A 27,248-nucleotide genomic window follows, 5' to 3' on the forward strand; every position below is an offset into this window, starting at 1 on the left:
AGCTTGCAGCCCTGGCTTCATCTTTCTGCCTTTCAGATTCTGCCATTGCCTCTCTCCTGAGAGGATGCAGAGAGTGTGGTTCCGTGGCAGCCGCATGCAGTCTAAACTCAAGCGGCTGTAGTTCCTCTCTCCTTGACTTGAAAGAAGCCGATTTGCTTGCCTGAACATCACCTACCATTTGGGTGAGCTGGAGAGAACAGAGCTACTGCAACCTGGTTTTAAGTTGGTCTGAAAATGTATTTGCAGTGGAGGAGAGAAAAAGTTGGTTGCTGCTATAAATCCTCCAAGCAATGGAGGCCAACACACCATCTGCCCGGTGCCAGGTCTAACACCGAATGCGGTACTGCAGAAACCCTTCTGCTCACTCCCTGCCAGGCTGCCCTTGCTGTAGAAGGGGCATGGAGGTGGGGGGGTTGCAGAAGGACTGGAATAGCAATTAGATCTTGACTGCTGCAAGGTGCTGAACACCTCAAACCTTTTGGTATTGCTGGAGGAGTCGAGGACTTCAAAGGAGTCTCTAGTCTGACCTTGTTTGCTGCCCCCCCCCCCCCCCCCCCCTTATTTCCTTCTGAGTAGTACAGTAGAAGCCTGCTCTTGCACAAAGGCAGCAGGAGGGGGAAATATTGGTTTTAAAGTTTTGAGCTGCTCTTCCTTTGGTAAGGAAGTCCTCTAACCCTCTTCCCATATACACTTTAGCTGTGGTAGATTAAATATTTCTCTCTGGTACTGCAGACACAATGAAGCGGGTTTGTAGCTCAGAACCATGCAAGCTTAAAATCAGAAGAACCTTGTTTTGGCTCTTAGCAATGCTCTGCTTATCTGACCTGGCCCTCTGCCACCACACCGAGATAAACTTGGCTGGGCTATGCTCATCACTGTGACCATCTTCTGTATGGTCTTTCCTTGTGACAATATGGCAGTGAATTTTGATGCTTTCCTCATGCCGTGTGCATGTTTAGTGCCTAGCAACTTTGCCTGCTACATTACAGTGTGCTAGCAAGGGACGCTTTCACACCTTGCTGAGTTTTTTGCAGTTTTTGGAGAACCAGGTCTGCTGAATTGGAATCCTTTGTACTAGGAGACGTGACAAACACAAACAATGATCCTGTTGGTACAGGAGATGTGCCAAAGTGCTTTTGCTAATAGGCAGAACAAAGCTCTGGTAGCCTGGAAACAAGTAGTTTATTAATAGAGCATTCCTTAAATGAGGCCACATCTGCGCTTGTACTGTAGAAAGGCCTGTCTGCCTTTCGTAACAAAATATTAATGAGCTAGAGCTTTGTTAATCATTCGTTGGCCTGAGTTTTCCATTTTCTTAACAAAACAAACACCCGAAAGGCTTGTCCCAAAGGAGGGAGGAGAAGGACCTGTCCCGGTTTTGGTCTTACCTCTTCCTTGATCTTGGGAAATGCCTTTTGTTCTCTTTTTCTCCCCAGCTCTGAGCCCTCTGACACTGCACGATGCTCGCCTGCAAACAAAGCCGGTGTCTGTTGCTAGAGATGTGCCTAGTTTCAGTGCCGTCTTTCAGCAGGAAGGGGATCACTGCACTGGGATATTTATCCCTAAGATCCCAGAGGTAGGAGCTGTCTCATTCGCATCGATCACGCTGTCCTTCAGGCAGTTTTACCAGAAGGATGAGGCACAGCCTGCTAGGCTTGAGACAGGTACTGCACACCTAGCAGTAGCGGAGGGAATGCAGGAAGCGGCAAGCAAGCACATAGTGGCTTTTCTCTCATTCAAGCCTCAGTTACACAATTTCTTCCCCCAGCTTTGAGTGGATCAGCTGTAGCATAGGCATGGGTAACTCTGTATGCAGGAGGACTCCTTTCCCCAACTCCCCCACTACTGCTCAGCTGGGGTGCCTCCAGCCCTGGCCTGACCCACGCCTCTGCTGGGTAACCTCAAGAACAAGCCACCTGCCCAGGGCAGCGACCACGAGCTCTAGCTGTAGCGTTACCCACCCTCTACCAAAGGGACTGTCCTCCCAGTCCAAGTCAGAGCTCTGGAGCAGAAGCTGTAGCATAGGAGCTGTCTGCATCCTCACTGGTGAGGATGGGGATAAAGATCAAGGCCCTGGGGAACCCCTCTTTTCCCTTCTGGATCATTTATGTTTGCAGATAAAAGCCTGAGCACCTTATTGAGGTGGACAGATCATTGTCTCCGCAACAGGAAAAGCAAGAGGCTGGCCTGCCAGACAAAGTGGATTTCAACAACTGTGAAAAGCTCTGATTTCACCTTTTCCAGGGAAGGCTTTACCTCTCTAGGCAGGGCCCTGTTCTCTGCCAGCTGTCATCTGTGCATCCTGCCACAACGGCAGGGACGGCCGGCTGCCTCCAAGCATGCTGACCGACTTGCTCCAAGGTCAAGGTGTCTGGGAAGCTCTTGGGATTCAAGCAGTCAACAAGGTAATGGTCATTTATATTTTATTTTCTGCCTTCCACCATGATAATGTGGTACCCAAACTTTGTTTTGACAGGAGGGTCTGTATATACTGGCTTGTCCATGCTGCTCACGGGCAAGGCGAACGCTGCTTCCTGGAAAGGTCCCACCATGGAGCCTCTGGTCATCCAGCCCAAGTCTCCCTGGAAGAAGGAGCCATCAGGGTTAAGCTTTGAGAATCTCATTGCAACAGCGGCTTTATCAGCAGGGAGGGTGGGTGATGTGGCCGTGGGACAAGAAACCTGTCCTGGCAGCGTCTGTGCTGGCAGCGTGCGCCACTGTGAGGGAGGACAGCACGCAGAGGAAGAGCTCCTCACACGGGGCTGCCTCTCAGCAAGCGCTGGCTGGCTAAAGCCAGGGCAGGCTTGGGCTCTGCCCTCCCTGAGTGCTGGCCCTGCTGCCATGCAGGGCTCGTGTGCCTCACCTCTGCTGCAAAGAAGTACTTACGGCTCAGATACTGGCACCTACTTGGCAGTTAAGGCTACCCCCGACCAGCTTGCCAGCCCTGCTGGGGGTGCGGTGCTTGAAGCTAGTGAAGGCAGCTTTTTGAAGGCTCCCGGGAAGGAGTTCCCAACAGCAGTGTCCGTCAGGCAGCGAGGGCCAGCAGGAGAGCAGGCTCCCCCGAAGGCTGCTGCCCTTGCCCCGAGCGGCCCGCCGGCACGGCACCTACCCCTTGCCTGGCTTTGTCCTCGCTGTACTGCGAGGCCACCTCGCTGAAGCGCTGGCCGGCCTTCAGCTTCTCCATGGCCTCCATGGCTTTGCCGTGCTTCTCGCAGAGGATGTGCCGCACCTGGGGGGTGGGGGGGGGGAGCGAAGCGGGGCCGTGGCAGGCGGGCCGGGCCGGCCGCTGGCTGTCCCGATGCCGGGGGTGAGCGGGGAGACCCCCCCCCCCGCCGCCCCGAGGGGCCCTGCCCGGCCCCCGCCGCCCCCCGGGCTCACCTTCACGGCGCTGCCGCCTCCCTTCGGGCCCTGGGCTTTGCCCTCGCCGCCGCCGCCGTCGCCGCCTGTGAACGCAGCGCCCTGAGACCGGCCCGGCCCTCGCCGCCCCCGGTGCCCCCCGCCCGGGCCGCCCCAGCCCCCGCCGCCCCGGTTGCTGCCGGCCCGCGGCCCCGCTCACCCTTGCCCGCCTTGCCGCCGCCTTTCGCTTTGGGAGCCATCTTGCCGCCCTCAGGCCGCGCCGAGGCCCCCGGGCTGCCCGCGGCGCGCCGGGCTGGGGCTGGGGCTGCCCCTGCCCCTGCCCCTGCCCCTGCCCCTGCCCCTGCCCTGCCCCTGCCCTTCACTTCCGGCCGGTGCCCCACACCCGCCCCCGGCTCAGGACCCCGCGCCGGCACCGGCACCGGCAGTGCCTGAAGGCCGCTGCGGCCTGGGCCCGGCGACCGCCGCGGGCTGTCCCCGGAACCCGCCCCGGCTGTGCCCTGCGCCCTGCCGGCACCCCGGGCTGTGCTCAGCACCCGGGGCTGTCCCCGGCACCCGGGGCTGTCCCCAGCGCCCACCCCCGGCTGTCCCCGGCGCCCAGGGCTGTTCCTGGCACCCACCCTGCCTACCCCCAGGACCCCAGATCGGTCCCAGCACCCACCCAGCACCCTGGGCTGACCCCAGCACTCATCCTGGGCTGTCCCTGCCACCCTGGGCTGTCCCTGCCACCCGTCCCACCTGCCCCCAGGACCCCAAGTCTGTCCCCAGCCCCCCGTGCCATCCCAGCACCCACCCTGGCCTGTCCCCAGCACCCACCCCGGGCTGTCCCCGGCACCCTGCCGTGTCCCTGCGCTCACCCAGAGCCATCGGGGGCACACGGGTGCGTGGCAGACGCTGCGAGGGGCCCCGGCGGATGGGGCTGCATGGGGCCCACGCTTGCCGGCGTCCCCTGGAGCCACCCGGGAGGTGTCAGGGGGTGCCCGTCCCACCCCTCCCCAGCACCCTTCCCCGGGGCCCCGGCCCCCTCGGCAGCCGCAAGAACCAGCACGCACAGGCAGCCTTCAGCAGGGAGCAGTTTACCAAGCTGGCGAGATTAAAAAGTACAACATTCAGAAGTACGCACCATGGCGGGCCGGCCCCCGCCCCGCAGGGCCTGGGGATGCCGCCGCCGGCCGGGCTCTCCCCGGGGACCGCGAGCTGCTTTTCCCACAGTGAAGCAGCTGCAGAAATGGTTCTGCGTCCGCAGCCGGAGGGAGGAGGAAGCAAGAGGCGAGGGGCGAGCTCTCAACCCGGAGCTGGCCGCCTCCGCCTGGAAGCGCCCGCTCCTCCGGCCGGGGAAACGAGGATATCCGTCCCACGGCCCGACCCGCGGCTCAGCAGCCAGGATTCACCCCGGGCCTCCCAGACATTTCTTATCCGGTAGCGGACGACCGCTTTCGCTGCCAACGGTGCTGGGTTTTTGCAGGGGCGTCCCCCCCGTGCTTGTCCCCAGCCCGCTTTGCCGGCTGCCGTCCCCCGGCCACCACCTCCACCACCACCAGTTTCCTGAGCAGTCATGTGCAAAATGTACCCGTCCCCAGAGCTTCCCTCTCCCGTCCCCAGGGCCCCATCCCCGCCACGCCAGCACCCTTCCGCTGGGCCCGGGAGCAGCGGGACGGCTGGGTGCCGTGGGATGGAGACGAAGCATGGAAATTTGTTAGAGCTTTTTTTTTTTTTTTTTTTCCTGAGTTTCTCAGCCTGGATCTTAATTACAGGCTTTAAATCTGCAACCCCGGGAGAGGGAAGGGAGCAATGTGCAAGTAACGGGAGGGAGGGGAGGGGGGACCAACCGCAAGGGGAGCAGAGCCTCTTTTAGGGTCACACCTGGACGGGGAGCTGTCTGCGGAGGGCTGTGCTCCCCGCGGGCCCAGGCAGCGTGCAGAGCTCCCGGGGGGCAGAGACCCCCCCCCGACCAGCCCGGGCCCCTCGGAGGGGCAGCTGTAGTGCTGCCGTGGTGCCTTCCTTTCCCCACCGCTGCCCAGACCCAGCCGCGCCGCTCTCCCCCACGCACAGGAGGCCTGGGGCACGCCGGAGCTTGCAGAAATATATAAAGCGGGAATTTTCCTAAACACCCTGTTTCTCTGTCAGCCGCAGTCTGGCCCTTTCTCTCTTGCTACGGGCGCGCGGCCACGCTCGTGCTCCGAGCTGGGGCTGGCATTTCCTCTCCGTCCTGCCCTCCTCCCGAGCTCTGGCTGCCCCCGCCCCGCTGCCCCTCACCGTGGCCTCCGTCACTGACAGCTGGGGCTCCCATGCTGGAGCCAAGCCAGGAAGAAGCAGCTGGGGGCGAGGGGGACAGATCCCACCCTGTGCCCCAGGCAAGGGCTGGCACCGCAGCCAGGGACGTGCAGACCACCCCTTTGGCAGGGCTGGGCAAGGCGGCGGTGCCAGCACCGCACCCCCCTGCGCCGCCGCGGCACGTGCCACGGCCTCGCAGCACCCACACGGACGGGGCGCGGGGTCTGCTGCGTGCCTCGGCAGCACGCCCCAGCCCACGGGACGCTCAGGGGAACGCAGTCTGGCTGGCCTGGGGACCTGCGGGCGCCAGGGGGACGGTGGCACTGCCAACAGCGCTCTCTGGACAGCGGTGGGGTGCAGCCCCTGCTTTGCCGATGGTGCTGGCACGCATCCCGCTCGGCCTCGCACAGCTCCCCTGCGGCCAGCAGGCACGGGCGGAGCGGTGGGTAACCCCGGAGGGACCCCAGGAGTCACCTGGAAGGTGGCTCAGCTGACATCTGGCTGGGTTTGCCCAACAGCTCGGCGGCAACCTAGGACCTCCAGCGGCTGACGCGGCAGGCGTTTGCAGGAGACGCTGTCGCAGGGTTCTTCGGTGCGATGCAAGAGGCAGAGCTGGAGAAGGGCTTCTCCGGGCAGCGCTGGCCTGCCGCAGCCCGCCCTTCCCGCGGCGGCAAGGCCACCCGCACCCCACGTCACCCGAAGTCGGCAGCCCGGTGCAGGACCCGCTCGCGCGGGGAGGCTGGCGGGGAGCGGGGAGGCTGGCAGACCTCCGCGTGTGGTGCGGCCGGCGGAGCAAGGCTCCCCGGGGCTGGCGGCAGAGGCAACCCTGGGGTTTGCTTTTGGACCGAGAGCTGAGGAGCTCTGAAATGCAGCATTTTGGGGGCTTTCGAGGGGCCAGGTTTTGGCTTGAGGTCGTCGCGCTGGCTGCGGACGCCGGGGTGCCCGTTCCCCGTGTGGTGGGGAGGATGCTCAGGACGACGAGAGGGAACTGCTTGGGGCTCTTCCAAAGCAACCTCAATTCCAGCTGACCCCCTTACGTCTTCCCAAAGTACATCTCCGTGTATCCAGCCGAACTCAAACCCGGGATCTTTGCCTGGGAAACTCAAGGTACAATGTCAAACGAAAGAGAATAAAACATCATCACCACAGTGCATTAGAAAAGCCATTTAAAGTACCACATGCCGAAGTGACCAAACAGTTTCAAGCTAGCTTCGCTGCGGGCGCTGAGCGACGCCGGGGGCTGCGGTCCCGCTCTGCTTCCCGAGCAGGCGCCTTCGGTCCCGGGAGCCGGCTCAGCCGGGGATGGTCCCAGCCATGGTGCTGCCTCTTCCCTCCCGGAAAGGGCCCAGCTCCGCCACAGGCACGGGGCCTTGGGCTCCGAACGCTGCCTCTCCGCCGCCGGCTCTCCAAGGAAGAAACAAAAGCAGAAGAAAACCCCTGGCAGGACACATGGACTCAGTCAGGCAGCCATCTCCAGCCCTTCACGGCCAGAAGGGACCATACAAGGTTAGGGCTGGCTCTTGGTGCTGTTTGCACCGTCTAGCTCAGGGGCAAACTCCGTAATGACCCTCCGAGCCAGCGGGTTTGTGGTCTTGAGCAGTTCGGCAGCAGATGGCCGGGTACCGGGGCTGGTTTTGCTGCTCTTCTTCTGGAGCAGGGCTTTAAAGTCTTCATTCCTGCTGGAAGACTTCCCGGTGCTGCCCGCTGCTGCCGGGGACTCGCCGGTTGGGGAGCCCGAAGTCTTTACGGGCGAGTGGGAGTTGGGCCGGCTGCCAAAGGTGTCACCAGGCTCTTTCCGCCCCAAGACCTTCCTCTTCGACCTAGGCACCAAAGAGACATGCGGTGGGAGCAGCCCCGGGCGGGAGCTGCCACCGCTCTGGATGGGGCGAGGTCTCGCAGCAAGGGGCACGATGCCTGCCCGGCTGTGGCCGTGCCTGCTCCGCTGGGGCAAGAAGACAACTCGTGCGTGGCAGGTGATGGACCTAGCTACTGGCAAACGCTCTCCTGGCAGCTAGGTCCAACTTGCCCCGAGGCTGATGGAGCCGTGGACCCCCCCCTCAAGCTGGTGACCTAGCGTGGCTGCAGGCTCAGGGTGCTAAATTCCGAAGCGCTTGAGGCAGCAACAGCCGGGTTGTCCCCCAGTGTGAGCATCGGCCCCGGGGCGTGGAAAATTTAAGGTGTCGTGGCGAGGCGGACACTGCGCCCGGCCCCGTGACCGCGGCAGGATGCAGGAGGCGCGGGGGGCTGTGCCCACCCGGTGCCATGAACCAGCCCTACCTGTGGATCACGGTGAAGAGATCCTCGGTGGTGCGGGACATCACGAACACGTCGTCGTCCTCCTCCACGATGGAGTCGGCCGTCTTGTCGCTGGCGAAGCTCTTCTCCTCCGTGCCGGCCTCCGCCGAGCTGCCTGCGGACGGGGAGGAGAAGGCAGCCGTGAACCGCCCTGTGCGGGCGCAGCGGGACCCCCCGGTCCCCGGGGCGGAACCCACCATAGGAGCAGGGAGAACCTCACCTTGCTCCCAGGCGGGGTCGCCAGCTTGTGCTGTGCCCTGGGCCTCCGGGGACGGCAGGTCCTCGGCGTCGGGGTTGCAGCAGGCGGGGTCAGCGTCCAGCGTGATGATGGGGCTGGGGGTGGGTGCCTGGTCCCCCACGCCAGCTCCCAGCTGCGCCGGGGCCGGGGCGAGCGGCAGGTAGAGCACGCTGGGTTTTTTGGGCACCGGCGGCGGCACCTTGGCCTTCCTCCGCTCCCCCTCGCCAGCTCCGCTCCGCTCTGGCCGCGGCTCGTCCTCCAGGCTGCCCTGCGAGAGCCGCCGGGGTCCCGCCGGGGTCGGGGGCAAGGGGGGCTCCCCCGGACCCCTCCTCGGCTCCCCTTTCCGCAGCACCACGAAGCCGTCCTGCAGCAGCCCCTTCTCCTTGGTGGCGGCGCCCGGCGGGGACGTGGGGGACAGGGGACCCTCCTCCCGCAGAGCCAGGGGCTTGGGCAGGATGCTCGGCGGCCGCTTGGCCAGCGGTGGCTTCTCTGCCACGGGCGGCTTCACCTTCCTCTCCGGCCCCAGGCAGGGGCCACGTGCCGGCTCCTCGGCATGCTCTGGGCCGTCGGCGTTGTCCTCCGGCTCCGAGCGGCTGACGGAGCGGAGGCGGACGGAGCGCAGGTCGGACTGCGTGACCACCGGCATGATGGGCGTGATGGGGCTGGTCTTCTGGGCCAGCTTGGTGCCGAAGGTGGAGTCGGAGTGGTGCCGGCTGACCTTCGTCTTCCCCTTCAGGGAGATCTTCAGCCCCGAGAGGTCAAGGTGGGCAGGCGGCGTGAGCGGCAGGTCGAAGGACAGCCTGGACTTGGGGCTCCTCTCCATGGGGGACGTGGGGGGAAGCGAGGATTTCCTCTCGGGGACCAGCGGCCTCACCCGCACCTGGTGCGGGGAGTGCCCGAGGATGGCGGAGGTGGGAACGGTGGGGGTCGGGGTCTCCGACTGGCTGGAGTACCCGCTGGATGGGGACATCAGCCCTGTGGGCCTGCCCGGGGAGGAGGTCTTGAGGTCTGCCTCGGCGGAGAGCTGGGAGGGTGTCGTGGCCCTGGAGACGGAGGGGGACGTGAGGGACTCGGAGCTGCCCCGTGCCTTGGCGCACTCGATGGCCGTGGTCCCTGTGGTCGTGCTCGAGCTGGAGAGGGACCGGTAGGGATCGCCGGCCCTCCAGTCCGTGAGATGCCACTGGTGGGGGGCGGCCGTGCCATCGGGCTCCCTCCCCACGCTCCCCTGGGGGTCGGCGTGCACCAGCCGGTGGCCCTGGGGCTCCGGCGGGATGCAGAGGCTCTTGGGTCGCTGATCCTTGGGCAGCACCGAGCTGGGTCCCGTGGTGGCATCCTGCCCCTCTTTAATCAGAGAGACGCTGCGCGTGGGCGGCGAGGGCTTCTTCTTCGCCTTCTTGAGGGAGATGCTCTTGGAGCGCTGCCGCCGCTGGCCCTCCTGCTCCAGCCCCAGGGAGACGTTGTCGGTGCTGGTGCTGCCCTCGGAGCTGGCGCTGGGGTAGCCCAGGGCGTAGTTGGCGCTGCCGCGCCGGGTCTCGGCGTACGCGATGTCCACGGAGCAGAGGGAGCCCGAGTCGGTGGGCACCGACAGCGACCGCTCGCGGAACCGGCACCCTGCCCGCTCCACCTCCAGCCGCACCGGCTCTGCCGCCGGCTCCGGCTCCTCTTGGCTTCCCGGCAAGAAGTTCACCTTGGCTTCTTGGCCCTCGCACCTCTGGCCACCCCCGGCGGTGCCGGGGGACTCGGGCACCGTGCCGGAGAAGGAGCTGGGCCCGTTGCGCTCTTCCGCGGCGATGAAGAAGGAGGCGGTGGCGGCGGGCGAGCCGGGGCTGGGCGACAGGCTGGAGCTGCCCGGCGAGGCGCAGGCGGGCCCCTTGCCCTGGCCGGCGGCAGGGCTGGGGGGACTCGCGTAGCCCAGGGCACTCCAGGGCGCGGGGAAGGGCGTGCCCTGTGGCCCGTTGCAGGTGCCGGCGCAGGGGGTGGCCGCGTTGTCCATGGCAGCGGGCGGCTGGCAGCAGCGGGCCCCGAGGTCACTGAAGGTCTTCCTCAGCGGGGCAGAGAGGGGCTGGTGGGGGCTGATCTCCTGGGGTGCCTTCTCCCCGCTCGCGGCCTCGGGCACGAAGCTGCAGGAGAGGGACTCGGCGATGGGCGCGCGCGTGTTGAACGTGGGGCCGTTGGCGTTGCCTGCGAGGAGAGACACAGCCCGGGTGAGCATCGTCCCGCTTCACGCTCTGCCAGTGGGTCGGCGGCACGGTCCTGCCCCGTGTGCCGTGGGGCCAGGACTGGTCCCACCCCACGGCCGATCTCTGGGGCTACGTCTCTCCCCAGGCATGAAACGTGCCCGGGTGGACTGGAGGGGACGGGTCAACGCCCTCTTACCAGACGCTCTCCTAGCCCCTGTATTGGCGTGGCCATAACCCAACTGGGGACAGTCCCTGGCCTGTGTTAACCCTCGAGCCTGGGATCTGTTGGCTGGGACGTGCCGTGGACAACTTAGCAGCCATGGCAGGTGTCTCCATCCATGGGGACATCGGCCCCACGGCGACCAAAGTGCTGCCGCAGCGGTGCCCCGTGGTGGGGACACAGATGGAGACCAGGAAGAGCAGAGCAAGGCATCGCCGCCCGGGTCGGGGAGGGACGCGATGGCTCACAGTGCCACCTCACCTCAGAACCGCCCGGGCGGGGAAGGGCCTGGGGCCCCCGCTCAGAGCACACCCAGCAGACCAGGATGCTCAAGGCTGCAGCGACTTGAGGTCTGAGCGTCTCCAAGGGAGGAGCCGTGACAACCTTTCGGAGGTTTGACCACTGTCATGGGGAAGAACCTTCCTCCTACCCCCTGACGATTCCCCCTGGTGCAGCTGGTGCCATGGCTTCTCCTCCTCCTGTCCCTACCTGCCTCCAAGAAGAGGCTGGCTCTGGTTTCTCTACCCCTTCCATAGGGGACGGCACGACGAGGCCTCTGAGCTGGGATGGCTGCCGTCCCCACAGGGTCCAACACGGGTCCGTGGCCGTGCCAGGAGTGCTACCGGCACCCTCAGCCGTGCGGGTGCCCTCGGCCGCCAGCGCAGGCCAGCTCGCCAGCCCCAGCAAAGACGCAGGCAGGGTGCGTGCCCTGCAGCTCCGGCACCCTGCGTGCGAGGTCTGCCCGCGGCTGGGGAGGGTGGGCACGGGGCAGGAGCTGCCGGAGCTGAGGCTGGGTGACTAGGAGAAATTTCGGTGGCCTTCCCGCCCCGTAAGTGTGCAGGACCCCGACTTGGGGTGAAGGGGCTGTCCCCGATGCCATGCCAGCCCCGGGGCCAGCCCGGCATCACCAGCGTGCCCAGCACCTCGGTGCCGCAGGAGGGAGCAGAGCCAGCGCGGTGGCCTTTGCCTCCCCAAGGCCAGGGCGTCCCTGGGGAGCCCACGTGCGCGCGGGCTGGCTGCCAGCCCTCGGGGCGGCTCTGCCCGCCGTCAGGGCAGCTCCGGTGGGTGCCAGCCCTGCCCAGGCACTGCCAGGGCATGAACGTGGCTGCGCGGTTCTTGCCGTCACCTTGGTCTCGCAGGGACAGGTTAGGGAATCCGATAATGGTCCGTCTACGCCGCAGGGTGGACTTGGGGTTCATCGCGGTCTCTGTGTTAAACAGGGAGTGACGAGCACTCGCGTGCCTAGCAAAGTGCTGCCCTGTAGCCAAAACAAACACGCTGTACGTGGCGGTGCCGGGAGGGGCTGCCGGGGCGGGGGCTTGGCCCCCCTCCATCGCCGTGTGTCCCCTGGGTGTCCCCCGGCCTGGGATGGCGACTGCAGGCAGGAGCGTGGGATGGCAGGAGGGTGGTGAGCCATGCGGGGTGAGCTGCACGGGAGATGGAGGCACGGCGGGCGCTGCCGGCCGGCGGGAAGATGGAGATGCCGCACATGGAGGTGGGATGCACGGAAAGCTGTGGAGACCGGCCCCGCTCTGCGCGACAGGCTCTGGTCTGTGCCGGTGAGGCCGGACCCCGCACCGCTGGGCTTCGTCGTTAAAGGGGCCGGCGGCACTGAGCCACTCTGGGGACACGGACACGAGGAACAGCGGGGCGGGGAGAGGGACCAGCGTGGTCCCGGCACGTCTCTCCATCGTGGAGGGAAAGGGTGGAAAGACATCTTTTGCCTTCGGCAGGTGCACCTTGCTCGGCCGCCGGCCCCAGGCTCCTACCTGGGGGCAGAGCGCGGCACTCCTGCCTGCAAGGATCGGGCAGGACCGCGCCGCTGGGAGCTGCAGCCCCGTGAGGATGGACAGATGGACGGACAGACGGACAGACAGGTGAGACAGGCTGGCCGCATGGAGCGTGGCGAGAGCCGAGGTGACCACAGAACTGGCTGGCTGGGCAGCACGGCAGAAACGAGAGACCGGACGGCGGCATGGCCGGTGGATCAGACGCACAAAGCGGAGGATGGCAGGCGAGATGGCTGGGAATGTCGGACGCCAGCGTGGCCCTGCCGTCCCCTGCTCTGCCCCCGGCGCCTGCCTGGCTCGCAGGGACACAGGCTCGCAGCCCAGCCCCCCCTCCCACCGCCGCGCACCCCGCCACAGCCGGATGCTGGGGCGCATCCTTGCCTGCATCCCGCATCCTCCCCCCGCTGCCGGCTCAGCGCCGGGGCTGCCTCCCGCACCTCTCCCCGGCCCGCGCTGCGGGGGTGCCGCCCTACCCGAGACGTTGATGGGGACGATGTTGGTTTGGACGGAGCAGGACTGATGCCACTGCTTCTCCTCCACGGTGGGCAGGGGGAAGGCCCTGGTCCAGGCCGGCTGCTTGTCCGGGCTGGTGGGGAGGCTCAGGGAGGCGTCGGGCAGCCGAGCACCGAGCGCGGTCGTGCCAGCAGTCTCCTCTTCGGCTGCTCGCCGGCTCGAGGGCTGCGGGGGAAAAGGCACGTGACGCACCGAAGGGACGAGGGTGGGACGCAAACGGCTCCCCCCCGGCCTCGCTGCCTGACCAGCCACGCCAACCCCTCTCCTCCGGGCGATGCTGGGGCTGTGCCGCCCTGCCCCGCCGCCCCGGCACTCACCATCAGCACAAACTCGAGGCGCTTGGCAGGCGGGGGTCGGGGCGACGGCTCGGGGGGGTTGTCGGGGGGCAGGTGACCGGCGGCGCGGAAGGTCTGCCCGGTGACCCTGCTCTCGGCGTACTGCTCCTCATACTCCTCTGCAAGAGAAACGGCACCTGGGACCCGGCTCCAGCCGCCGGCTGGGGGTGACAGCTTTGCCCCCAGGGCAGGAGGAACAGCGAGGCACGTGCGGCTGTCCGGCTGCTGTGCCTGGGCTGGCTTGCTGTCCCTGCTCAACACGGGCAGCTCAGGAGGTGGGGAAGGGAGACCCCAAGAAGGAATGCCGGGGTGGGGGGGGACCCCGGCGGCCCGTCCCGCTCCTCCCAGGGGGCTGCCAGGGGACGCGGCGGGTGCCGCGGGGAAGCAGAGCCCCGCTGGGGACAGCCGGGAGGGAACTCAGTGTCTCCCCATCCTGTAATTGTTGAGTTAATTAATGCCGGTTGTTATGGCCTGGCAGAAACCAGGTCTGCTCAGGCTGACTTAATGAGATTACAAGCCGGGGGAAGGCTGGGCTGCTGATCTAATCGATGCCTGCAAAGCATCCGAGCCGAGGCTGCGTGATGGCTTAGTTAAGAAATTGGAAGGAAACAAAATCAACGGCCACGCTGATCCGGTTAGACAGATCGGCAGCTGGGTCTCCAAGGCTCTCGTGGGCAGAACCATGCCGCGGTGGGGCTGGTCTGCGCCCCGGCAGCCCCGGCGGCCGGTCTTGGCCCCAGGTGCTTTGCCACACGCAGCAGCGACCTGGGAGCAGAGATCAGACGGGGGCTGCTGGAAGCCGGGACCCCCCGGGGACCCAACTTCTACAGCTTGGTGAGGTCCGAGGAGGGGCTCGGACACGTGCACGTGGGAGATGACCTCGCCGCTTGCACGGCGGTCGCGTACCCAGGGCAGCGCCCGTGCCTGCCACGCTCACCCAGCCCGCCGCCGGCCCCCCTTTGCCCCGCTACCTTGCAGCAAGCTCTGGAGGTTGAGCTGGGCCTCCTGGTGCAGCTGCTCCATGCCCGGCGGGCGCCCGGCCGCCAGGAAGACGTTCACCGGCTGCTGCCATGACAGCTTGGCGTGGGCGGCTTTCTTGCTCTCGAGGTCCAGGTTAGAGGTGGCTGTGAGCGGGAGGGAGCAGAGTGAGAGGGAGGCGGGCAGGCGGCTTCCCCGCAAGCGCTGCTGCGGGCTGCCGGCCGACGCCACGCCGGCACGGCACGCTCATCCTGCCCTAGGTCTCTCCAGGAACGCGGGGACTGGGACGTGGCCGTGTCCTGCCCCAGCGAAGCCGCCCAGGCAGGCTGCTGCCGGGCGGGACCAGACCCCATCGCCGCCACCGCTGCCGCTCTGGGGGCTGGACGCCGTCCCCAGGGGCGGCCAGAACGAGCCAGGAAGGGAGCAGGGTGAAATTGGGGAAGGAAGCAGCCCTGTTGCCCTGGGTGACTGCCCGGCTGCTCCTGGGCGCAGGAAACGCCTCACGCTCCGGTGAAGCAACCTCCTGGCTGCAGAAGAGCAGAAGTTGCAACCGAAAAGGAGGGAGCGAAGGGGACACGGCGCCTTTCATCACGCTGGTTTCAGCCTGCTCAGCAAGGTTAACGCGCCCTGCCCCATCTGTGGACGCCCCGCAAAGGGCTCCAGGGAAGGAAACCTGTGGGGATGGGCCAGGCGCTTGCCCAGACCCTCTGAAACACCCGTACGTCTGGGAAAGTCCTCGGGAGAAGGATTTGGGCTCGCCGGGGAGCTGGCCGTGCCGGGAGCTGAGCAGCGGTCCGGCAAAGAGGCTTTGCCGTGGGAAGCCCTGCAGCCCCGGCACCTCCGCTCCGGAGCAGCGCTGGCCCCGAGCGGATGTGGGTTTCCTACCCAGTGCGGTTTTGCGCCAGAGCCAAGGGAGTGCCGCTGCCGGCACGCTGCCTGCCGAGCGCACCCAAGCCCCGACCCGGGCAGTGACGGCAGAGAGCGGGTTTGTGAGCTTTAAAGAGGGGGCTCGTGGGTGACCAGGGTCTCACCCCTGGGGATTTAGGGCTAATCCTTCTCCAGCCGCCCCTGCCGCGGGCGGAGGGACGGCCGCTGTCAGCACCGGGCGCTGCACGAGGTCCTGTGCCCGGTGCCACCCACCGGGCTGGGCATCCCCCCTGCAGACCGGGCTCTGACGTCCCTTCGCCCTGTCTGGTAGCCAGGCCGTTCCCGCTCAGCAGCCAGCGCTGCTTCATCCGCCGGGCCAGGGGGATGCGCGTCCCCAGCTTGGCTCACGCGTTGCGGGGAAGGAAGGGCGGCAAGCGCGGGGTGCCAGGGGGCTGAGGGCTCTGCCCGCGTGCCCCTCCCCATCCCCATCGGTCGAGGCACTCCTGTTAGCAGGGTGACAAACACTTCCCCTCTGCCGCCCGCAGCGTGTGGGGCCGCAGGGCGCCCGTCCCCAGCGAGCACGCCACCGCCCCAGCTGCCAAAGCACCCTGCTTCGTGCCAGAGCCCAGCCGAAGTAGCGACAGCGATCCCGCTTGCCTGGGCGAAGGCTGACGGCCCAAAACGGGGTCGGGCTCCCCGGCACCCCCTGCACAAGCCACGTCCTCCTCTTCCTCACCGTTGGGTCAGCCGTGCCCCGGCCCACCCAGCACTGCACCCCGAGCGTTACCCCTGCCGCCCATGGGTGCCGTCCTGCCCGCGGGTGCCGTCCTGCCCACCCTTCCCCCCGCTCCGGCTGACGGAGCAGCGGAGCCTGCACAACGCCCAGCACCCGAAAGCAAGGTGCCACGTCCCTAGCCTAGTTACTTTTATAATTTGTGTTACCATAACGACATGCCTTAACACCAGGCTTTTTTTTTTTTTCCTCCTTTAAATAATTTGACTCGTTTCCATATCAACCAAGAGGTGTCGGGGCGTGTGTGCGTGCGTGTGTGTAAACCACACTGAGGCTTCGCCCGGCTGCGGAGCCCCATCCCGGAGGGCAGTGCCATGCAGCCGGGGATGAAGTTTTCCCTGCGGCAGGGGAACACAGCCCCCTTTTCTCACACCCGAACGTGGCTTTTCCTCCTCTCGCCGCCCAGTTTGGTGCCTGCCAGGTGGCGATGCCCGGAGGGGCCGAGGGTCCTGGCAGAGGTGACGACGGCAGAAGGAGCCCCGTGCCCTGGCCTCTGGCTCGCCCCGCGTGCCCAGTCGTCCCCCGGGGATGGGAGCTGGGAGCCTGGCTGGGCACGGGGCAGGGTCGGGGCATCTCCCTGAAAACCCGGCCCACGGGGCTGCAGGAAGGGAGGCGGGGGCACGGGGGGGCCAGGGCCCATACGTTCACCTCTGCAGACCCCAGCCCCCCAACCCGCTCTCTTTGGCGAGGCGGGGGCTCCACTGCTGCCCCCTCCATTTCTGAGCGCACCCCAAGGGCGGACCCGCACCCCGGCTCGCTGCACCCCTCCGCCTGGCTCGCACAGACCCAGCCTTCGGCCTCAGCGGGTGCCGATGCTCCTCGCCTTCCGCCCACGCGTCCCCCGGCGGCCACCCCCGCAGACCCCGCAGAGCTACGCAGCGTCCCCCCGAGACTCAGGGACACCCCCAAAGCACAGACCCCTGCTGTGCCCCCCCCTCCCCGAGCCCCAGCATCCTGCCGGGGGGCAGCCCCCCTCCGCCCTCCCCGGAGCCGCAGCACGGGGGCTTACCTCCGCAGCCTTGGCCCCGCTGCCGGGGCACCCCCGGGCTCCCACCCCCCGGGCTCCAACCACGTGGGCAAACTGCAACACCGAAACCCGGGGCCACCCTGGGCGAAGCGGAAGCGTGCGGAGGCAGCTGGCGAGGGGGGGCCCAGCGCCCTGCCCTGCCCATGCGAGCCGCAGGCAGGGAAGAGAGGGCAGCACGGCCAGCGGGCACGGGGCAAAGGGGGGTCCCTGCCCTACAGCGCTTCCCGCCCTCTGCAGACACACGCTCATTTGGGAACGCAAGCGAGCCGGTGCCGTCCCGAGCTGACGCAGGCAGCGGCGCAGGCATCGCTGAGGCGCCGGCGGGGCTGGTTTCATCTTCCCAGCAGAAGCAGCCGCTGAGGAGAAGGGGTGGGAAAGGGCGGATGAGCCAAGCATCCCTCCGGCGGGCCGGGCCCCCCAAACCCGCGCCCCGAGGGGCTGCACCGTGCTTGCGCTACCCTGCGTGCAAGAGCAAGCGGAACACCCTGATGCTTTGGCTTTTGCTCCTTGGGAGCAGTCGCTCAGAGGGTTTTTTGGGCGCAGCCCCGGCAGCCGCTCGTGGCCCAGCATCACGCGGCGGCTCTGCGACGTGGTGCGAGGAGCCAGCGGCCCGGCCCGCGGCAGGGGTGATAAAGCGGCGCTGCTGCCAGCGCTCCCGAAGGCCGGGCTGTTTTCGGAAGCGGCCCGGTGCAGGCTGGATGCAAGAGCAGGTTTGGGGTGTCCGTGCAAGCCGCAGCTGCCACCTGCATCCGTGGGGCTCGGGACGCCCCAGGCAAGCCGGAGCGCCCGGCAGGAGGACACGGCAGCCGGCGGGAACGGTGCAGCCGTAGCAGAGCCTGCTGCCCTTGGCAGTGACCCTCCTGCCAAGCTTATCGGTGACAGGCTCAAAACACGAAATGCCTCTGAGGGGGCCCCCGCCCCACGGCAAATGCCTGCGGGAGGTGAAGGGTGTCCTGGGAGAGCAGAGCTGGAGGGCCGGCTCCATCCCACACACCCCCAGCGCTCTTGAGCTGAGCCTGGCCAGCCTCGCTGCTGGGGGGAAACTGAGGCACAGCTGGCGGGGCGGGGGGGGGCTCACCCCGCACGCAGCTGGCCCCAGCTCCCTGCCGGCGTCAGTGCCCCCTCCCTGCCCCGGGGCTCGCGGAGGGGAGCAGGCAGCAGCCCCGGCTCTGCCTGCAGACAGGCGCAGGCACGGGCAGCGGTGGTGAGGACAGGCGGCTGGAGGCCAGGGCTGCCGGAGGCCGCTCCCCGCGTGTCCCCGTGTCTCCCAGGGGGTCTGTCCCCTCTCGGGGCTGCAGGCCGGCAGCAGCGAGCTCTGCCCCTCGCCCTGGGGCTGGAAGCAGGGGCAGCGCCGGTGGGCAGGGCCACGGCAGCGTCCCGCTGGGACCGTCCCTGCCAGGCTGCCCCGGGCAGGGGTGCGAGCCAGCGCCGTCAGCCGCAGCGGGTGCTGCTACCTCTGGAACAGCTTGCAGAGTCTTACCGAGCGCGAGCGAGTGCTCAGGCTTGGGACGCCGCGGCCACTGCGGGTGTATAAGGACCGGGGCTGCAGCCGAGGGCAGTTTGCTCCAAGGGCTTCTCTCCCTCCTGGGAGAAAAGCGTCCCTGCAGGACCGCCAGCCGCAGAGCGCAGAATACGTGCCCTCCGTGAGCATCTCCCCGAGTCACCCCCACTCCACACCAGCATCCCTATTTACCTACTGCCCAGGCATCCCGAATCCACAGGGAGATATTCGACAGAGCCATCAGGAGTTGTTTGAGTTCAGGCCGAAGCTCCCGTGAGATGATGCCTCTTGCTTGAGCTCACCACCAAACTTTTCCTTCTCAAGCTCGCTCCAAGCTCGCGGGAAGCGCCGGCAGCGCAGACGGTGCCGCTCGGCTCCTCGCTGCCGATGCAGAGGTACCAGAGGAGTGATGTAACGGCAGCAGCAGGCGATGCACCATTAGCAGAGCAGCCATGGCAACGGGTATCGGCACAGCGGCAAGCCAGCCGCCGCTGCCGCCGGTCCTAGCACACCGGAGGATGAGGACTGCAAACTTGGAGGCTGAAACTGATCCCGACAGCAACCCAAACCCCACCGGCAGGAGCCGATGCGTCGCAGTGCCAGCAACATATGCTGCCGGCTTCGAGCAAGTGTCCCGGCCTGCTGCCGGCACCGCGACTGCTCGCTCCCGGCGCGTGCGGCTTGATGACATTCCCTGTGGTATGGAGCCAAAGCGCACGCTGCTCTGCGACGAGCGGAGAGGAAGGGAAAAGAGCGAACAGCGGGAGCTGGCAGCGGCCGCAGAAAGCACCTCCTGTCCCAACTCACCCCCCGCTGAACTCGGACCCGCCGGTCCAGCTGCCCCGCTGGGACCGGTCCTGCCTGCCTTGCCGCAAGCGCTCGCCACGCGCGGGCTGGAGCGCGCCCCTGTCCAAATCCAGACCCTCCCCGGGACATTGTCCCTCTGTTACGCGTCTCGTGGACGCATCTCCGAGCCCGCAGCGAGGCAGGGCCATCCTTACAGCCGTTTGACCTTCTGGCGGTTGAGGCCGGAGGGGCTGGAAGCTTTTTAGCGGGGTACCCATGCCAGGACGCCAATGTTGCCCGGCACAGCAAGTCTGGGTGCTCCTGCGCAGGTGCCTAGCAGGACCGTGGGGCACCGAAGAATAACACCACCCTGCTGCACCGAATCTGCCGGAGGCTCTCAGCTCTTCTCACTCTCCCTGTTTAACGTGCAATCAGCTGATTTTTGGACTGACAGGAGATAATGGCACTGCAGAAGTTGCTGGCAGGGGTGGTGGGTTTGGCAGCTGTGAGGGTCACTCAGCTCGTGGGGAGAAGGTTTCTATTAAAACCACCAGCAGCAAAACAGTCAATAATGTCACTGTCCACCAGTAGGGCTCAGAGTTAACAGTGTGCTAGGGCACTCTGCCTGCCTGGCCCCGTGATGAGGTCCGGTACAAGAGATAAAAGCCCTCTTTCTCCAGCCAGATCCCAACTGATCCATCACCTTCGCCTCAAGCCTTGCGTAGGGCCGGAGTGGAGGGGACGCGTGCGCTCCCCACAGACGGTGTCAGCCGTGACCCCATACAGACAGGCCAGGGGAGCCTCTTGTGGTGGGGTGCCCTGCCGCGGTGGCAGCAGGGTGACAGGGGAAGAGCTGACGCTGGTCAAAGTCCCCGCGAGCTGCGGCACCGCTGGATTGGTGACCGCCCTTGAGCCTGGCAGGTGGAGAGGCCGGGTGGCGGGTGGGGGTCACCGGTGAAAAGCCGCGCCGGGTACGTTTGGATCCAGCGACATGAGCCGGGACCCTGTCAGGGAGTTTTGGCAGGCAGGGGAGGTGCGTGTGCTGCGGGGAGGACTTGGCCGGCGAGCCCGGCACAGGAGGAGCCCCGGCACACCATCCGCCCGTGCTGCGGGGACGGGAACTGCCCGTGGCCGGGCTCGCAGCGGGGCTTGGCCTGGTACCGCAGCCGGCCAAGATGAATTCAGGCCGCTCCCTGCCAAGGGGCCGAGAGCCGCCGCTCCCGAGGACGGAGCAGCAGCCCCAGCACTGGCCGGGGCTGCTCTGGGCTTGGCCACGGTTGCTCTCGTCACTCTGCCTTTGCCATGCCAGAGCCTGGCCAGACCCGGGTCCCTGCAGCAAGCCATCAGCCACGGGTGGCAGGACCGGACCCCTCGGAGCCCTTCTCCCAGCCCCGCTGCAGCTCCCTAGCAGCCTGGCTTCCTCCTCGTATCGCAACCCTCGCTCTCGCGTGCTTCCCGGCCAAAAAAACCAGGCGCGAGCCTTTCCCGAGAGCCTCAGGAAACGCGGCACGGCAACCTGCCAGCCCCAGCCCCAGCCGGTCCTTGGCACCCCGGCACAGTATCGCCACGTACCGCGGCCAAGGGCACCCCCAGGCAGAGGGCGGCTGAGGCCAGCTGCCCGCTAGCTTTCCCCGGTGATGTCCCCAGCCTGGCCAGGACGGTTTGGCAGCACGTGGATGCCCAGGGCAGCGCTCGCAGCTCTCCCAGGCGCATGGGCTGCCTGTGCCGGAGAGGCTGCAGCCCCTTGCCGGGCAGGGGTGCTTCCAGGAAAGCACCGTTTCCCCTGTGCCCGGCTGGTTTTACACTCCGCGGGGCCGGGACAATGCGAGGAAGTCGCCTGAGAGGGGAACGTGGCCAGGCCCCAGGACAAAGGGGCCCGAGACGTGAAATCAGCCACAGCAGGAGCGACGGCGAGAGCGGCGAGAGCAGCGAGAGCGGTGAGAGCGGCGAGGGCCCCGGCTGACTGCGACGTGGGCTGACCCATGCTCCCGCGGTCCTCACTCCTGCCGCCACCAGCAAGCAAGAGCTGCCGGGAGGGTACAGCACCAGAGGGCCGGGCAGGATCTGTCCCAGCGGGGCTCAGCCCCAGCCTGAGGAGCGGCTGGTGGGACGCGCGGGCTCTGCGCTTCTCTTGCTTTGTCAGAGAACAAGGACACCCCAACGGGCTGGGGAACGGGAGCAAGGCTTTACCAGGGAAGGGGACACACCACAGTCGAGGCCAGGCTGGGAAAGGCGGGACAAGACCCACACTGCCGGACAGCACCGGCCCCGTGGCTATCGCACGGCCTCCGGAGATGAAAGCCTCCGCATGCCCGTGCCCGACAGGTCACGCCAACCCGGGGTCTTGCCCTGCAGAGTGAGGGCACCTGCAAACTGCACCGCCCTCGCTGCCCGCTCCTCTTGGAGGAGGCTGCCCCGCTGCCTGCCCCTGCCCGCGCTGCCTGACTTACCTCCCCGGTGCCAGGGTGCCAGGAGCCACTCTGCCTTGGCCATGGCTGTGGGCGCAGGCGGGAGGGTGCTCGCTCCTGCCGCCCGGGAGCCCTTGCTTCAAAAACAGGCCGAGAGAAGCGAGCTTCCTCTGCCTTCCCCGCCTGCGGCCGGCTCCAGCCCGGGGGAGAGAGGAAGCGACCAGGAACTGGCTGTTTGAGTCAGCGCCACAGCCCATTGTCCCGGCCCCGGCCCCTCTTCCTTCCCTGCCACCGGCCAGGGGGAGGGATGGCGGAGGGGCCGTGGCTTCGCGCAGCCCATCCTCCGTCCACCCACCCCGTCAGTCGGCAGCTCGCCCGGGGCTCCTGCAACGGCGGTGGGTCGGGGCAGAGGGGCTCGTCCCTGCCGCAGTGCCCGGAGAGGGGACGGGGTCCCGGGGGCTCGCCCTGGCTGAGCAGAGTCACGGAGCCAAAACGTCCCCCAGCCACGGCCAGAGCAGCAACCGGCACCGTCTGAAAGCCACGAGTGACTTGGGGGGCACCGGCGCATGCTGGCTCGTCCCCCCAGCAGAGCACGGCTGTTCCTGCACGTCCCAGCTGGAGCAGCCACCGGCGTCCTCGCCTGGAAATCGGCGCCCCGGAGCCTGCCGCTGCCTGCCGGCTGGGTCGAGCTGCCTTCTCCCCCCAGGCTCCCTACACTTATTAGCTAAAAAAAGCGGGGGGCCTTTCTGAATTCACCTGACTTTGCCCTGGAAGCTGCAAGAACCCCCAGAACTTCCTCTCGCTTTGGCTCCTTCCAAAAGCCGCGAGCAAAGGCTCCTTGGGGAACACTTTCCCAGCGCCCCAGGGGTTTGTAAAGCTGCGCCTGCTTTTCCCGGAGGACGGAGGCCCCTGGGAGCCAAGACTGCAGCAGAGATGGGAATGCAGCCCCGGGCCCTGGCTCACTTCGGGAAGTGGCTTTGGGGCCGCTGGGACAGCGCGGGGAGCACGTGCCTTGCCGGGGGCTGGTACCACCCACCCCTGTGCCAGGCACCCAGCGACGCCGCAGACCCAAGTGACGGGGTGGGTAAAAGACGGCAGATACCAGCGGAGTTCATTTTCCCCCGGCAACCCAGGCAGCACTTGCACGTGGCTCCGACAGACGGGGGGACAAGGAGACCCACCCCAACGGCCAGTGCTTCTTCGGGGACCCTCTTCTGTGGTTATCGTGCCAGCCGAGGACAGACGCAATAACTGGAGAGCTGCCTCCCAGCCCCACCAGACCATTGGGCACAGAGACCTGCCAACTCATCACATCAGTTCCAGCAGCCTACGAGCACGCTGCCTTCTCCGACGGGCCCCTCCAAACACTGCCACGCTTGCAAGCAAGCATCCTGGGCTCAAGAGCAGCCTGCTCGGCTCTTCTCACGCGCGAGGAAGGGGTGCAGGGGAATGCGAGCCCCCACCAGCGTTAAGAGCAGCATCAAAGATACGTTTTGGCCAAGCGGGCAGAGCTGAGGTTCGCATGCCCCAGGTTCATGGAGCCTTGCCCAGCCTGTCGGGACGTGAGGAAGGCTGGGTTTTAATGATCAGGGACACCAATGTAAAGATCCCTCCCGGCGCTGCCCTGTGCAGGGGGCAGAAGAATGATCCTGCCTGAGATGAGCCCAGGTACCTCCTGGTACCGCAGGTCCCTGCCCTCCTCTCGCAGCCGGCGGGTGTCCCACCCTGCCAGCGACCCAGACCCACCGCAGGGCTGCTTCTTATCAAGTTTCAGCTCCCTCCCCTCGGCAGATAAGCTCCAGCCCGAACCCGACGTCGCCTCTCTACAAGGAAGCCTGCGTGGAGCTGCTCAGGAACGCCCAAGCCATTGAGGTCCTAGCAGCCCCAAGCCTCAACGGCCTGGGAGCATCCAAGTATTTGCCCAGCTTCACGCCCGAGATGAGTTTTGAGCTGACCAGTGCCAAACCCCATTCCTCCCTGCCCCCAGCAGCCAGGCGCAGCTCTGTCATCTCCCCAGGGGAGGCCAGGCACCAGGAGGAAGATCTGCGGGAGATCTCCGGGCTGGCGGGGAGACGCGCCTTGCGCCCGAGGACAGAGATGAACCAGCTTCGGCGCAAAGCCTGGCCTCGCAACCCCCCCCTTGGGCCCTTCCCGGCAGCGCGGGGAAGGCTATTTGCAGCTCCCAAGAATCCCTTTGAAGATGCAGAAGTGCAATTAGCTCCCGTCCCACTCCGAGCCGCACCGGACAGTTGCAAGGGTGGGAGAAGCAAGCAGGGAGCAAGATGGCATCCCGTGGCCCCCTCGGAGCCCAGCAGCCCAGTTGCTGCCCACCTCCTGTGCCCCGCAAGACAGGAGCCGAGGGCGATGTGCTGGCTACCGACTGGCACAGCATCCTTCATCCCTCAGGACCCGCCAGATCAGCGTCCCTCCTGATCCCCCGTGCAGCCCGAAGCTCTTTTGCCCCGTTTCAGTCCTTTGCAACAATCGCTACAACAGCGGCTGCAAAATTAGACAGAGACAGGCTGTACTTCCACCCCCTCTGCCCGCTAATTATTAAGCTGTGATAGTCACTTGGGCTGTGACAATCACTCCCCATTTTCTTGCAGCTTCTAAGCAATTTTCCTGAGGTCTCTCCCAGGGCTGGCAGCTCCCTGCTGCTGCCCGCACCGCTGTGTCCCGGCTCTCAAGCCAGGCAAAGGGCAGTGGGCACGGGAGCTGGGGCCGGCAGAGCCCGGCAGGCAGCGCCCCGGGGCACACGGGGAAACAGACCTCAGGTGGGCTACTGAGCCAGGAGCCGTGGCAGACCCCAGCATCCCGGGTCTTCTGGCGTTTCCAGGAGCTGGGCTGGGTCAGGGAGGGGAGCCGGAGTCCCGGGTGTCTGGAAAGGGCTGCTGAACTGCCTGGGCCAGCCAGGTGGGGACAACGGAGTGACCGGACAGGTCCTGCCTGCTTGTTCGACCCAGCTTTCTCAGAGGGCACCCGCGCTCGGCTGCCCGCTCCCGGCTCAGAGGGAGCCCTCCGCTCGCCCTGCTCCCCCCAAATGCCCCCTGCAGATTTGCAGGGCTTTCTGCCTGCCTTAGATCATTTGTGGTACGAGGTCCCTCCGAGACACCCACCGCCTTCGCCGCTGGTGGGAGAAGGGGACTGGGGGCGCGGGGGGCTATGCAGGCAGGGGCTCCCTGGCTCCAGGGCCAGCAAGCGCAAGGCCTCCCCGCTGCATGGGGACGGCTCCCCATCGTCGGAGCCGGCTCCCCGCTGCCCGGGGCCGGCTCCCCGCAGCTCGGGGCTGCGGGTCAGCACCTGTTCCACACGCCGGGGACGGCGGAGGGCCCCACGGCGAGCCCCATCCCTCGCCGCCCCTGCCAGCGAGGCCAAGCCTCGGCTGGAGGTGACCTCTCCCCGCGTCCTCCAGGCGACCCAAAGGGGCCGGCCAGCCGGGGGCCGCGGCAGAGGCCTCCCCTCCCCTGCCCTCCCCTCCCGCCGCAGCCGCAGCCGGCCCCATCCCGGCCCGCGCGGCCGGGGGGGCGGCGGGGGCGGCGGAGGGCGCGGGCCCGCTCCCGCCCCGTCCCGTCCCCGGTACCTGTTGCTGAGCGCATCCTGCCCCGCCGCTGGCTGCGCGGCGCCTTCCGCTGCGCGTTGCCCATCCTCCGCGCCGCTCGCCCGGCCCGGGCGGTCAGAGCGCCGCCGCCCCCGGGCCGCTCCCCGCCGGCTCCATGCCTCCCCCGCCGCCGGGCCCGCCGCGCCGCGCCGCCCCGCCGCGCCGAGCGGGGAGGAGCCGCCGGGCCGGGCCGGGCCGAGCCCCGCCGGGCCGCATCGCATCGCGCCGCACCGGGCCCCCCCCCTCCCGCTCCCCGCCGCAGCCGCGCGGCGGCCGCCGGCCCGACCGCCCCCTCGGAGCCCGCCCGCCGCGCCGGGGCCGCCGGGCCGCCGAGCGGGCGCCCAATGGCGGCTGCCGCGGGGGGCGGACGGGGGCAGCGGGGCCGGGGGCGGCGGGGGCCGCGGGGCTGGGCAGCGCCCGGGGTCGATGGGGCTGGGTGGGGGGCACCGGGGCTGGGCAGCCCCCCGGGGGCGATGGGGCTGGGTGGGGGGCACCGGGGCTGGGCAGCCCCCCGGGGGCGATGGGGCTGGGTGGGGGGCACCGGGGCTGGGCAGCCCCCCGGGGGCGATGGGGCTGGGTGGGGGGCACCGGGGCTGGGCAGCCCCCGGGGCGATGGGGCTGGGTGGGGGCACCGGGGCTGGGCAGCCCCGCGGGGGCGATGGGGCTGGGTGGGGGGCACCGGGGCTGGGCAGCCCCCCCGGGGCGATGGGGCTGGGTGGGGGGCACCGGGGCTGGGCAGCCCCCGGGGCGATGGGGCTGGGTGGGGGCACTGGGGCTGGGCAGCCCCCCCGGGGCGATGGGGCTGGGTCTGGGTGGGGGACCCAGGGCTGGCCCTGCATGGTGGCAGGCTGAGCAGGGGATGGATGGATGAAGAGGGCAGGGAGCACGGCAGCTCCGAGAGCAGCCTGAGCCGTGTACTGGTGCTGTGGGAGACAGGAGGGTGTGGGGTGAGCTCTTGGGGCCAGCGCCGCGTGAGAGCCATGGGACACTGCAAGAACCAGGCCTGTGGGTAGTGGGGGTCTCTGGTAGCAGAAACAGGGGGGGGTCTCTGGCTGGCAGCACCTCCAGCAGCCCCATCCCTGGCACTGAGCATCCCGGGCAGTGCCACATCCCCACGAGGCTGAGCTGCGCTCGGGGACCCCCCCATGAGAGGGTTGCACGCCTGCATCGACTATTGCCCTTGGGCTCCTTCTTCCTCCAGCCCAAACCTCACCATATCCCTCTGATGGGGAAAAAACCCACTCCCCGGTCGGGGGAAACTTGCTCAGTGTGCCCCGGCTGCCAGCAACTGAATGGCCCTTTGCACCCAGGAGCCGGAGGTGCTCAGTGACGGCTCAGCCCAGCCGCTCCGTCCCAGGCTGGAGCATCCCTTACACGCCGAAGCTCGGCATCCGCGTAGCGACAGAAAGGACCAGAAAGCGCTGGGAGGTTGTTATGGAAACAGCCACAAATTGGATCAGTACTTGGCGCAAGGAGCGGTTTGTGTGACTGATGTGGGAGCAGGTGGGTGTGACAGCCGCAGTGGTGCGGGGGCCCCGCGGTGGCACCCCCGGCTCCCGCAGCCCCGTGCTGTGCCCCCGTGCCGGGGCAGGGCTGTGGCAGCGCCTCGGCTCGTGGGGACAGCCCGCGATGGGGCCGCAGCAGGAGCTGCGGGCAGCGCAGGCACACTCCCACCTCGTCCTGGCTTCCGCACGCTCTCTGGGAAGACGAAGGACCAAGGTGAGCCTGGGGTGGTTTGTAGAAATGCCAGCGAGAAAACCTTTTCTCCCATTCCCCCAAGCCCCCAGCCGAGCCAAGGCATGCGCCGTCGAGCCAGGCTGCAGTGGCACCTCTGCAAACGGCCCCATCGTGGGTTGTGGGGTCCACGATCCGACAGCACAGCCGTCTTTCCGCACCCCGTCCCGGGGAGCCGAGCAAGCTCCTCATCGCTCCTAGCTACTCGTCATCTCTTGCGGTGAAGCCCTAGACCCTGTGCCCTCCTCTGAGCCCTGTGGACGCACGCAGCTTGCCTGCGCTTTCCCGACTGCGCGCTTCTTGCAGCCCAAGCGAGCTCCCCACGCGCTACGAAGCGGCTCCTGGACGGTCCTGCCC

At 67.3% G+C, this 27,248-nt stretch overlaps 2 protein-coding genes across 3 annotated transcripts; both read right to left on the reverse strand.

Moving 5' to 3' along the window:
* Positions 1-2,406: 2,406 nt before the first annotated feature.
* PIN4 (peptidylprolyl cis/trans isomerase, NIMA-interacting 4) lies at positions 2,407-3,716 on the reverse strand. Its single transcript, XM_075513196.1, has 4 exons — positions 3,557-3,716; positions 3,379-3,443; positions 3,110-3,229; positions 2,407-2,582 (listed from the first exon to the last, which is right to left on the reverse strand). The coding sequence occupies exons 1-4, from the start codon at positions 3,594-3,596 to the stop codon at positions 2,424-2,426; spliced, it is 384 nt and encodes a 127-aa protein (XP_075369311.1). The 5' UTR covers positions 3,597-3,716; the 3' UTR covers positions 2,407-2,423.
* A 1,327-nt stretch (positions 3,717-5,043) lies between these two features.
* Positions 5,044-25,282, reverse strand: NHSL2 (NHS like 2). Of its 2 annotated transcripts, none has more exons than XM_075513194.1 (8): positions 25,140-25,282; positions 14,171-14,323; positions 13,182-13,318; positions 12,825-13,029; positions 11,688-11,819; positions 8,144-10,342; positions 7,906-8,038; positions 5,044-7,448 (listed from the first exon to the last, which is right to left on the reverse strand). In XM_075513194.1, exons 1-8 carry the CDS (start codon positions 25,201-25,203, stop codon positions 7,136-7,138), a joined length of 3,336 nt encoding a protein of 1,111 aa, XP_075369309.1. In that variant the 5' UTR covers positions 25,204-25,282; the 3' UTR covers positions 5,044-7,135. The 2 variants fall into 2 exon arrangements, with proteins under 2 accessions (XP_075369309.1, XP_075369310.1); XM_075513195.1 differs by lacking the exon at positions 25,140-25,282 and adding an exon at positions 16,847-16,891.
* Positions 25,283-27,248: the final 1,966 nt, after the last annotated feature.

This window comes from Mycteria americana, chromosome 10 (genome assembly GCF_035582795.1).
Source record: "Mycteria americana isolate JAX WOST 10 ecotype Jacksonville Zoo and Gardens chromosome 10, USCA_MyAme_1.0, whole genome shotgun sequence".
NCBI classification, from domain to species: Eukaryota; Metazoa; Chordata; class Aves; order Ciconiiformes; family Ciconiidae; genus Mycteria; species Mycteria americana.